The sequence below is a fragment of the Cydia splendana genome, chromosome 19, assembly GCF_910591565.1.
Source record: "Cydia splendana chromosome 19, ilCydSple1.2, whole genome shotgun sequence".
NCBI lineage: Eukaryota > Metazoa > Arthropoda > Insecta > Lepidoptera > Tortricidae > Cydia > Cydia splendana.
In genome coordinates this window covers 10,046,971-10,059,692 of record NC_085978.1, presented here as the reverse complement: position 1 = coordinate 10,059,692, position 12,722 = coordinate 10,046,971, and the positions used below count along the sequence as shown (strand labels likewise).

The 12,722-nt window shown below is 38.4% G+C and overlaps 1 protein-coding gene across 3 annotated transcripts; it reads left to right on the top strand.

Moving 5' to 3' along the window:
- Positions 1-1,409: 1,409 nt before the first annotated feature.
- Positions 1,410-12,718, top strand: LOC134800187 (vanin-like protein 1). 3 transcript variants are annotated; one of them, XM_063772676.1, is made up of 10 exons: positions 1,410-1,549; positions 3,245-3,361; positions 3,854-3,979; positions 4,589-4,767; positions 5,134-5,348; positions 5,862-5,948; positions 6,691-6,794; positions 7,445-7,639; positions 11,677-11,804; positions 12,358-12,718. In XM_063772676.1, the coding sequence occupies exons 1-10, from the start codon at positions 1,487-1,489 to the stop codon at positions 12,701-12,703; spliced, it is 1,560 nt and encodes a 519-aa protein (XP_063628746.1). In that variant the 5' UTR covers positions 1,410-1,486; the 3' UTR covers positions 12,704-12,718. The 3 variants fall into 3 exon arrangements, with proteins under 3 accessions (XP_063628746.1, XP_063628744.1, XP_063628745.1); XM_063772674.1 differs by lacking the exons at positions 11,677-11,804; positions 12,358-12,718 and adding exons at positions 9,271-9,392; positions 10,602-11,138; XM_063772675.1 differs by lacking the exons at positions 1,410-1,549; positions 11,677-11,804; positions 12,358-12,718 and adding exons at positions 2,088-2,240; positions 9,271-9,392; positions 10,602-11,138.
- Positions 12,719-12,722: the final 4 nt, after the last annotated feature.

Genomic DNA, 12,722 nt, shown 5'->3' with positions numbered 1-12,722 from the left:
GGATTAGTGTCAATTTGATATCTTTTAGATAATAACAGCGTGAGTAGATACTGATAAAATATCGCATATGAAAATGAATGATATAGTGATGTGATGACTGATGGAACTGTCGAAAAAAACTTTTACCATTTTGAGATAACGGCTTACGCGGGATTTAATACAATATACTTTGATGTATTTATCTAATATTAAAGTTTAATAATTACTCTGACTCTGTTTCCATTGCCTAGGAGGCCTAATAAAGGTCTACTACTTAATATGACTCGCAAATGTTTACTCATGGACAGGGATCTCCCCGCGTGAAGCGTTGATCTCATAATGTTTTACATTATTTGTTTCCATTGTCATCCAATAATTGACGTATCTAAACAATTCGGCACTATTCACGACATGTTTCACCTTTACGAATAAATTTAGCCATTTTTAGCTACATACAGGAAAAACCCGTGGGACGTGGTAGGTATGTGCTACGACGACGTAACGTTACGACCGTGAGCCCGATTCAGAGGCTTGTAAATTCGTACGTAAGTGTGACAGGGAGGCAACACGTGGAACGTGGTTCGCGGTAGGCCCTCAGATTTAACATTTCGTTATGTTTCTGAACTGGTTTTGATAAGCGCTTGGCGATCGTCTTGGTGATTGGCGCGCATCTCACGCACGATCTTCATTTCCTTTCACCAATCAGCGTGAGCAATCTTTAATGTCGTATCAAAACCATCAAAAACAAATTGTTCAGATTTAACCGGATTTAGTTTAAATAGCAGTAAATGAGTTAAAGCCTAGGTAAAGTAAATAGTAAATATATTCAAATTATAAATTTCGTGGCCTTGAAAGTATTTTTATTAAGCTTTACCTGTGGATAAGCCGCGAAGTAACTAAATCGGTTTACTTTAAAGGTTAATAGAAAGTGAACAAAGAAAGAAAAATACACACAAATACCTACAGGATATTAAATTATTACAAAATAGGCAAGAGTAAGGAAAATTGGTACTAAATATTTTATAGCTCACTGGCTAATAGGAAAGGATATGATAATTCAGTTTATGTTGCAGAAAAAAAATCTATCAGTCATGAAACTCATGAATATATAATTCTTAAATAGGTATTATTTATGTACCAAGTAATAAGATCATACACGTAGGTATACAGATCGTAATCCTACTCCTATATGTTAGGAACTGATTAGTCCAGTGTTAGCTAATCTGGATGAACTGATTATCTTAAACCCTATAATATATATACGACATTGGACATTGATCTGTAGGCAGAACTTACCGGAACGTCATTTTCCGCGACATGTCGTACTTATCCGTGTGGTGTTAGGTGTTATGCATACTTTTCTTATCTCCTACTCAGGAGACATAAAAGCACACAGCATGTTACGAGCATACTTATTTCGTTCAAACTCCAGCACATATAGCTAGCTGGATTCGACGAATAAACATATATAAATAAATTATCGTGGCTGATTATTATCAAGATAATAATGGCGGCACAATATCGTTTGTTTTGCTTCGTATTAGTTTGTCTGCTGCCGTTATCTTTTCAGGTACGTTTACTACGTTTCATACATTGTATATTAGTATTTTTTTTATACCTACCTCTAATTCTTAGTAAAATCTCTAATTTATTTACTACCTTTTCACATTGTCTCCGGCGATAGTATGTAGTTGTAACGACAAATTTGAACCTTATTTATTAGAAAACAAGGTACAAATTTGAAGTGTGTACGAACAGACTTGAATTGAAAAAAGACTCGAATATGATTTTGTTGAACTTTAGACTTTCTAACGTTGAATTACGATTCAAAATGGCAGTCAATGATGATGGCAACTTTCTGGTGTTGTGAACGCGAATGCGCGAACTTCACATGTAATCGGTCATATATATTGACAAAAATAAACATTACCCTGCAGCGTATTCTAATAGAATGTCCGCTGCATCATACGATGCGTCATTTCTGTCCTCTACACTTAAAACGCGTGTGAATGAGACGGGTGATATTAGTCGAATCGATTACCGGCAAACAAGTTCTGAGTAGGGAGACAGACAATGTGAAATATCAGCTGATGTTTCTCAGTGGGTCTTTGTTTGTGGATCTAAGTGGTCGTATTCATTGAGTTTTGTTCGTAAATATGGTTTAAAAAACGCCAATTCTAGAAAATACTAATTTTGAGATGTGGGCCAGAATATTCAATTCCTCAGTGTGTTTTCTTTGTTTAGCTGTGTCATCCGATCAGGTAGTTATTTTGGTTCAGACTCTTATTTGCATGTTATTCTCGACTTATATGTAAAATAAATAATATGTTTAGACTTATATTATGTTGTATTATCAATGTGCAATATTAACTGATTCATAATTAGCAGTGATCGTACATTTTCCAGCATTTTCGGTGCAGCAGAGTGGTGTTAACGGAATTGGTATAGATAATTACAACTGAAATGGTAAATTTAGGTTAATATTAACGTAATTAACGCTAATTAATCATTAGGGTTGCAATTATTTATACCAATTCTGCACCAAAAATGCTGGAAAATGTACGAACACTGATAATTTGATATCTAAATTAACTAAGATAACATAAATTAACTAACTATTAAATGAATTACCTCAACAGGAGTTAAATTGACAAACAAAATAACAATTTGCGAAATATTCGGGGTAAACGCTTCACAATAATAAAAAAAGAAGTCACTGACCGTAAACAATTACACAGAGATAGTAGCGAAGTAGGTACGCTTTCAACATCGTATTATTTACAATGTTAACATGTCTTAAAATGCGCGTATACGTATGCTTTATTGTACATCACTACGAGTACACACTACACACACTACACACAGTACACACTGTACACATATACAGTCAACAGCAGAAGTAGCTCACAAGCTCACTTGCTTAGCTACTTAGTAAAATGATCTGCACATGCTCTTACTTTCTTAACAAAGTTTTGCTGATATCATTTAAACACGTCGTCAGCGTTAAAAAAATTAGGCAGTTATTCAATTTACATATTTTACTATAAAATTACAAATATTGTTAAATTACATATTTTACTATTAGGTACTTAACCGCTAAATCCTCTACCTACGGTACGTTGACGTACAATTTATTTAATCATCGAATACTAATAATTAGCTATTGTTGTAGCAAATATATGTGTGTGTCAAGTTATAAAAAGAAAGGACTACTTTAATTACGACTAGTTTAAGACTACATGTATTAATGTTGTTGTTGCTGCAGAGATCCACACCAGAGGATGACAGCTACGTCGGAGCCGTGGTGGAGTTCGAGGTCTCCGCCGACGTCGACCAGAACCTCGCCAGATATGTGCAGCTCATCGCACAGGCGGCTGACCAGGTGAGGTGGCAATACTTACTTTATAGAGTTAGACCAAGAAAAGTCTGAAGCGATTTTGATAGCCCACGCAGTTCAAGTGTTATTTATTTATATCTCATAATTTCATAGAAGTTTGACATTTAAAATAACACTGGCACTGAGTCGTGGGCTATCAAATTCGTTGCGTTGTGGGGCCACAGGATATTGATATTGGTTAACAAGGTTCTTTTCAAATAAATATTATTCTTATTCTAACCTGCTATGAATACCTGAATACTCGTAGTAAAGTTTCATAACGACTCATTGTGGTCTGTCGAAACTTTGTACATATTTTATGTCATTAATTAAATAGTATGTAGGTACGAGTACCTACTTACACTCACTGACTTACACTTTAGTTCGCGTGTATATTTTAAAACTTTGAACTTCTCGAAAATGTGATTTAGATTACCCTAGGTAACTCATCGTATGACATGGGTTGGAAATTAATCTTTTATAACATCGCTTTTCCAGAATGCAGACATCATAGTATTTCCAGAGATGACACTAACCAGAGGCGACCGCAGGGTGGATGTGCCCATATATGGCCTGCTGAAGCAACAGCCTATACCGGCTCTGCAGCCTACAAGTTATGATGAGGTAATTCTTGCCTTGAAGGGTTAAAAAGAATAATTTACCACTCACCCACTTAGCGCCCGGTATAGATTATGAACTCAAATCTTCTATCACCTTATCACTAAACGTGGGTACAGAATGGCAACCGAAAGTTTATAAATCCACGAGAGCTTATCAAATTAAACCCAAGTCGTAGTTTTGCTACCACAAGTTGAACTTAATCACCCTGTCCTTGGTCTACCAATATATTTTTTTACCAACCACCTATTATAATATGGTCGGAAACCACCAAGGTCGCAGTGGTCGGAAGTCTCGTTGCCGACGGTGTTAATACACTTAGTACACCATGTGGTAGGTACATAGAGCAAAACTTAGTCGAATATTCGACGCACCCATCAGTTAAAATCTTTTTTTATTTATTAGCACATTCAGTGCCGAAAACCCGACTATCGGGTATTTTATGATTTCGTTCCAAGGCCGGACGACCCGATAGTCGGGATCGTGGTACTACTGCTTTATATGACGAAATTCTTGTGGCCAGGCGCGAGTGGCGCGGATGTCTTATTTGCCTGGGTGGCAATGAATGTGTTAAAAATAGAGTTTGCAGCCTCAATAAGTACTCTCGCTTTTCAGATTATGGTCAGTATATCAGCAGCAGCCAGAGAGCACCAGATCTACGTCCTCATCAACGTGCAGGAGGTCATGGACTGCACCAGCATAGCGGAAGACTCGGAGGAGTACTGCCCGGAGAAGAAAGAGTATCTCTTTAATACCAATGTCATTTTTGACAGAACTGGTGCTGTTATTGACAGGTGAGTTGTGGGTTTGGGGGGATTACCCGTACACAGATCAAAACATCAATTAAAGTGGTTAGTGTAGGTAGTTATTATCTTCTGAGTCCTCTTGCATACCCAAGTCGCCAGAAAAGTTGTTTGATGTGAATCTGTTAGCGCTGAACAATTTGGCTATCGCATAATATACGGGACCGTGCCATCTTCAGCTACTGTTTAAGTTATATAGGTAGTATATGACAAATTACGTACCTAGATCATTAATTAAAGTAATTTGAGCCACAAACTAATTCTTAGTACTATCAAAAACCCTTTGTTCTATAGTAACATTAGCTTTTTTTGAACATCATTCCAAAATCACAATGTTTCGAACATGTTTTACACCAGGTACCGCAAGATAAACCTTTTCGGCGAGTTCACCCGCACCCCAGCTCTTCGGCCGGACCTGGGCCTCTTCAGCACCGACTTCGGCGTGACTTTCGGCCACTACATCTGCTTCGACCTCATGTTCCAGGTGCCCGCCATCCAGGTGGTCGAGAAGAACAAGATCACCGACGTTCTGTTCTCCACTATGTGGTTCTCGGAGATGCCGTATTTGACTGGTGAGTTAAAACAAAAAATTTTGTAGGTAGATACAGTCACCAGCAATAATATGTTACACAATGAAGGCCGCAAAAATATGTGACGCGCTCTTATTGTACTACGAATAAGACCGTGGCAGATATTTTTGCGGCCTTCGTTGTGTAACATATTATTCCTGGTGACTGTACATCGGTCTAGGCTTTTTGACTCGAAGACCACTCATGGCCCCGGGTGAGACCTTTAGCGCTGCCGGTCCATTTACGCGAGCCGGATTGTATAAGTAACCGTCAACTCTCCTTCTTCCTTTCCACGGGCCAATAGGAGGGTTCGCGAGCAGGATTCGGCCCGCGGGACATAGTTTGGGGATCTCAGTTTTACTACAGGTACCTATAACGAAAGCAAAACGGAACACTGACAAAAGGTAATCAACTTGATCTGCCCGCATTGTCACATGGCTGAAATTCGTTTAATGTCTAAAGAGTTGGTCTTGTTACTGTGGTAGTTGTTGTAAAATGTATGAATTAAATTTACAGCGGTGCAGATTCAAGAAGCCTATGCTTTTGCCCAAAATGTGAACTTCCTTGGAGCTGGAGCGAACAACGTGCGAGTTGGAAGTGCTGGTAATATTAATTGTGTCATATTTAATTAAGATAATACGTACATAAGTCATCAGTTCACTAAGAATTGAAGCTTTTTATTTGAGTCGTCGACATCCGACCTGCACGGCCTCCACTGGAGGATAAGTGTAGCCGCCGTGCAGGTCAGGATGTCGACGACTCAAATAAAAAGCTTCAATTCTTAGTGAACTGATGTAATTTTCCAAAGTACTGGTTTACAAGGGTTTTTGACTAAACGGTTAAATGCAGAAGAGGTGTGGCTATTGTATGGACGCTGATGAGAGAGATTTGCAATATTTGAACAGTACAAAATGGTGGTTTAGATTTAGGTGCCTCTAATTGGCCGCGACACAGGGTACCTATGTGGAGCGCTCCTATTGGTGCTTTAGAAAAAGCTTCCGAATACTAGCCGAGCCCGACGGCTGCGTTTAGTAAAGCTACTGCATTAGGATTAGGAATATAGATTTTATACAAATAAAAGGTTGCGTTCGCAACAATAAGAAACCTGTTCAAAGGTAAAAATTGACATACAAGACATACATATTCGCTCATTATAGGTACTATACCTAACTATAGCCTTTTTAAAATCAGGGACAGGCCTTTGCTCTGTGCAGGATAGGAAATAAATGTACTGTATTTTGTATTATAATTTACCTATAATGGTATTTTTACATCATAATCATTTTCTAATCATTTGTCTGTAGCCAGTTAAGTAAATCGAATGCTTAAAATATTATGATTACAGGTTCTGGTATCTATTCTGGAAAAGCCGGGGCCTTAGCCAGCATCATGCCCGGACTCCCTACTACCCGTCTTCTAGTCTCGAGGGTGCCCAAGGTTCCTGGTAATGTAAGTGTCTTACTTAGATTAAGTACCTAAGGGTCGGTTGCACCAAACTGTCTGTCACCGTTAAAGCGTTCGCAAAAAAAATTTTTTATGGAAAATTTCATACTTCAGTGCTGTTTGACGTTAATCAGTCTGTTAAATGTGGTTGGTGGACTGTATAGTGTGGATCTATAGGTCGGTGTTTCAGATCCGGCTCGAAGGACCATATGTTCAGGGGTTAATGAAGTGTTATAGGTTGAAGAATAAGATCAGCTTATTCACATTATTTTGTTTAAATGAATGAATGAATGAAATGAATAATGCATGTTAAATATTTTACAAGTTTTTAAAGTAACCGAGATAGAGTTTTCAACAATAAAAATACACTATTTTCACAGTCATGTAATTTAGGTTCTGGAATGGTTCTCCAAGAAATGATAGAGAAATATTAGAGTGCTCACTAAATTTATCATAAGTTTAGGTGAGCTATGCAAATATTTTTTTATAATAAGACTAATTCCAAACTTATGACTTATGCTTAAAAGGTACTTATTTCTCTATGAAGAAACCAGTCTTAGAAGGCATGATTGATTGGATATGTGGAATTTGTATTTGTTAGAAAAGGATACAATTTAACTTAGTTTTATGTATAAGGTTGTGAATAATTTTCGCAGGTAACCGGAATGACGTTCCCCGGCCCAATCTACGACCCCCCGACCGACCACGACAGTCTGGTGCTGATCGCCGACCCGTCCCTGCCCGACCACACCAGCCGGCTTCTGGTCTCCGGCTTCCAGGAGTTCACGCTGGTGGACAAGGAGGTCAGCTGCACGTTCAGGGTCAGGCTGACTCCGAGGGCTGGTGACGGGGTAAGTTAATTTCTGACTGCGGCGGACACTCGAATAGCGATAACGCATGGTATAATAATATACTCCGCCTGGTACTCCATTCCCGTCTTTTCTAGGTCACCTAACTGACACAAGCCTACGTCATCATGCGACAGCGCTATATGATAATATGCGATAGCGCTATATATAGCGGCCATGTTATTGTGACGTAGGCCTGTGTCACTCTGGGAATAGAAGACCATGTTTTATTAGACTATGCGATAACGGTTTTTTAAATGTGCGCCCCTCTGTAGCGTCTAATACCCCCTTATTCATAAACGTTTACTAAAGTTGACAAGCCGATAATAATCGTTTGTCCCTTTCCATAATACCAATACGTCGGAAAGGGACAAACGATTATTATCGGCTTGTCAACTTTAGTAAACGTTTATGAATAAGGGGGTATTAAGTTCGCACCTAATGTACCTAATCTTATAGACGCACACCTTATATTCATATTTCTGTGACGCACACAAACAAGTAAAAGATCAAGGGAGAAGTCGTGTGTACGTGCAACTATTTTAGACCAATTTTCTTGTCTAACTAGATGTAAACGTTTTGGTGTGGGGAGCGTATTTTCTAAAAAAACCTTTATTAATTGTTATTTGCTTCTGTGTATATGTAATGTATGTATAACCCGATACGCTCTTATACTTTTTTTAAACGACACTTTGTAATTAGTATTAGGTTTAGACTCGCATGGCTGAAACACGCAGTTTGGATTATTCTTTTGAATAAGGGTGGTATTCCACCTATCCAATTTCTTTGTCCAATGTGTAGCGTCTCACATTTTGCTTTAATGAGAGAGTGAGACGCACTGACATTGCACAGGTGGAATACCACCCCAAGTAGTGCATGATAGATATATAGCTTGGGCACATAACGCGAGCAAAGATTGAAGACACGAGGCATCTTTTTACATTGTTTCCTCTTGTTTCTACGGAAGTTATTTAAATCGACGTTGACAAAAGTAGTAGCCTCTTTCATTCAGATATTTTTGCGCGTTATTAGGTAGTTCGCATGTGCATTTTAAGTGATATAAATATGCATGAAATCTGGTTCGTAACTAACACTTAAGAGCAACTGACTAACGAATTATGCATGCAGAATTCGGAATGGTAAGTTTATTGCTTACTTATACTTCTACTTTGGCTATTTATAAAAAAGAATCCCCGCTTATAATGGATCATTTTCAAATATTCGCGAGCAATATGATTTTATCCATCTCTGCAACCTAATACTAACCTAAAATTCTCATTTTTTTTTTTAGTTAGTTAACTTTAATTATCTTAACCTAAATTGGGTCGCTCTCAAATTATATGACTGCGGTCAGCCTCAAATCCGTCAATCTTTTCATGCATTGAGAGTCAGACCGTGAAAAGTCTGCAGCGGATTTGATAGCCCACGCAGTGCAAGTGTCATTCTAAACGTCAAACTTCTATGAAATTTTGATGCATAAATAACACTTACTACACTGCGTGGGCTATCAAATCGGCTGCAGACTTTTCTTGGTGCGAGTCTAGTATTATTTGACGGAGTTTATACCTACCTACGCAGGCACAAATCTGGAGAATAACCCAATGAATGTTAAGTAATTAGTTTTGTGTTGTCAGAGCCACAAGTACCGCGCGTTCGTGCAGGACGGCAGCAACACGTATACTCGTCGGCAACTCGGCGTGGCCAGCTGTCTTCTGGTGGCATGTCGGGATGATGACCCCAAAACATGTGCCTACAGGTGAGCGAAACTACATCTGCCCTGCTAAGCTAAATAGCAGTTTTTTTATAAAAATATAAATTTGTACCTTAAAATCTTAATCTGAAAGTTCCAAGTTTTAGCTTTAGGGCCATTTGCCCGCAACGACCGTTGTTGAAACGACCTTCAGAAGATGACCTCACGTTCACAAGCATGTAATGTTCATTAAAGATGAATTACAATTAAATAAATAAATAAATATTATAAGGACATTATTACACAAATTGACTAAGTCCCACGGTAAGCTCAAGAAGGCTCGTGTTGTGGGTATTCAGACAACGATAAATATAATATACAAAATACATAGAAAACATCCATGTCTCAGTAACAAATAAATGCCCTTACCGGGATTCGAACCCAGGACCATCGACTTCATAGGCAGGGTCACTACCCACTAGGCCAGACCGATTAAAAATGAATACACTTAGATTCTAATGAATGACTATTTAATTGAGACACTGCTTAAAAAAAGTCCCGCCGAGTTTCTTGCGCCGTTGTCTTCTCTGGCAGGTGTAAAGTAACTAGTGCCGATATGCCGTGCCAGTGGTAGTATTTTTTCTGGACATAATCTAAACGCATTGATGAATACCCAATTTGAAAAATATAGATTTGCACAATTTGTATACTGCAAAATGCATCATATACGCCATCTACCTACATACTTCAGCCGTGTCAAAACCACGCTACCATTTATTGATACACTTTGTCGATCTACTTTATTTCCTTTCTTCGTAGCCACATTAAAAATTCTCCCCTATAAAACAGTACCGCAATAGTGACAGAAACGAATTTATACGTAGGTATGTTTTAACCAGTGTTGGCCGAACGTTAATTGCAATTGACCATTAACCAGTACAAATTGAACCGTAAACGATAACGGCCGGTTACAGTTGACGGTTCAATTTGTACTGGTTAATGGTCAAGAATATTTAATTGCATTCACGTTTCGGCCAACACTGGTTTTAACCTTTTCGACGCCGTGTCAAACACAAAAGCTGTCACCGAAGTGTCAAAACTGAAATTGAACTTTATACATATGCACGTAGGTCTATGTTGCTCTGTGGTCTGTGACCGATTAATCCGTCTTTGGCGTTGGACCTGCGGTGCGGATATATCGGTCATTGGCGTCCAACAGGTTAAGGCAAAGTTTTAGTTTGTAAAAGAAGATTATTTATCGTATTTTTTTTGCAGATTCAACAAAAATGAAACAGATGTTGAAGTAACAGAACTACAAATAGATATGTCGACGATACGCAAGCAATACAACAAGACACTGCAATGCAATAACGTCGTGTATTTCCCATCGTCGTTCAGAATCAACAAGTTTCCTTTAAGCCCTTCAAATTTTACTTACTTAGACTCAACTGATGATGAAAACGAGATCCAACCAGACAGTTCAACTGGGCGGGAAAAGCTTACATATAAAATAAATACACCTCAGAACGAATTGATGTCGTTTGGGATCTGGGGGAGAGTTTATGTGAAAGATGTGGATCATAGTACGGAAGTGACCGATGAGGATGTACGAAAGTATCTCAAGATTGAAGATGTGATATATGGAACCGATAGAGTTAAAGATTAACATCCTTTAAGGAATATATGCTCTACTTAAAGTGTGTACTTTAAAGTGTTTACTTATACTCTATATCTAAGTACCTAATTAAGAATTAGACTGTAATGTAACGTTAGACTGATTAAGAATCCAAATATACGTTTTTTTATATTGTTTGCGTTATTATTATTTATCTTTTTGATCCTTTCCTATCCATTTCACATTTGCTTCGGGGTCGGCGCAACATGTATTTTTTTTCTTATTCATGCTTCTCTTCTCTGGCTCGCCAGCGAGTATTAGCATAGCGAGATGACTGTGCGACTATCAATCCGAAAATCGCGGGTTCAAATCCCGGCTCGTACCAATGAGTTTTCAGGAACTTAATGTACGATATATAAAAAAAGTCAAAAGTCCATGAGTTATTAATCATAAATGTTGATGTAGGTACACACATTTTTTTTGGCTAAGGTATAGGTACATTTCGTAATTTAAGCCTTGACCAAAAAGTGCTCCCAATCTCTTAGTGATGTAAGGAAAATGGGCGCAGAAGTAATGGGACAGATGAAAATGAAAGGATCGGTCGGATAAACCGTTTACACACAAAAAAAACGCAACACATCGTCTACATACGTTAATTTCCGGTGATGTCAATCCTAAATCTTAGGTACATTTGAATATACTTAGCTCTTATTTAATGTGGAATAACTATTTTAGAGCAAGTATCAGTACAAGGCAATGGCGTTTGACGGGGAGCGGAGCTTCAGCGGGCTGGGCGAGGGCGACACCAGGATATGCTCCGTGCTCACTTGCACAGGGGACACCATTGACACTTGTGGCAAAAGGTAATGAGCAAAACATCTGGTACAAACTATATTTCTAAGGTTGACTCAGTCTACTCATGCACCGTAAAACAAACAACCCAACTATAGTCCTAAATCTCTCATGTTTGGTCCAAATTAAACTCGAATATCTTAGATTAAGTACTATTAAATATTATTCATAAACGAGAGAACAAACTCCGAAAGAAGTGCTGAGAAACTATGTATTTAATTGAATGTTATGTTTTCAAATACTTATTTAATTTCTTCTATACGGGGTGGCTATAAAATTCCTGCATTCCCGTTGCCAGGGTGGTTTGGGATTATACTGAAGCAACTTTTACTATGGGACCAACCCCGTAACCGAGAAAAAATAAATTGGCTGTTTCATACATTTTGGCTGGTCCATTTTCTATGGGAGGGTAAATGTTCTTTTCGCGATTTCGGGATTGGTTGCTCAGTATAATCCCAAAACCTCCCTGGCAATGCAGTTCTTTTTTTACATTATTAGTTTGAGCAACACCTTGAGTCTGAATTTTATTCCCATTTTACATTTAGTACTTTTGGGTCTTTACAGATTCCCGACATTCGTTGATAATTCTACAGCGATTTTTGAAGAGCTGACTATTGTAGCCACAGTGCCTACACCAGCACTTGATACTCGATTGGATGCTCACGATTCGTCCTTCTTCCCGATTTCCCTAGATGTGTCTATCATGCCTTTGGAACCCAGCGAATACACGTATACTGAAGTACAAGGTGATGAGACCACGGTCTTCACGTATACCTTAGTTAACACTGAGAAAGAGTTGTATGCTTTTGCTGTTTGGGGCAGAGTTTTTGAGCCAGCACCCGGATCATCGATGGTGCCATTTTTAAGTAAATCGTTGCTAGTCATCGTGTTGGCCCTCTTGTATGTGTAAGATCATCAAGACCAGGATT

What these genes read in the sequence shown, in the direction of transcription:
- LOC134800187 (XM_063772674.1), top strand. Translation starts at nt 1,487, where the DNA reads ATGGCGGCACAATATCGTTTGTTTTGCTTCGTATTAGTTTGTCTGCTG. An exon ending in TCGCACAGGCGGCTGACCAG is followed by an intron (nt 3,362 to 3,853) that starts GTGAGGTGGCAA and finishes TCGCTTTTCCAG; the next exon opens with AATGCAGACATCATAGTATT. An exon ending in TGCCCAAGGTTCCTGGTAAT is followed by an intron (nt 6,795 to 7,444) that starts GTAAGTGTCTTA and finishes TAATTTTCGCAG; the next exon opens with GTAACCGGAATGACGTTCCC.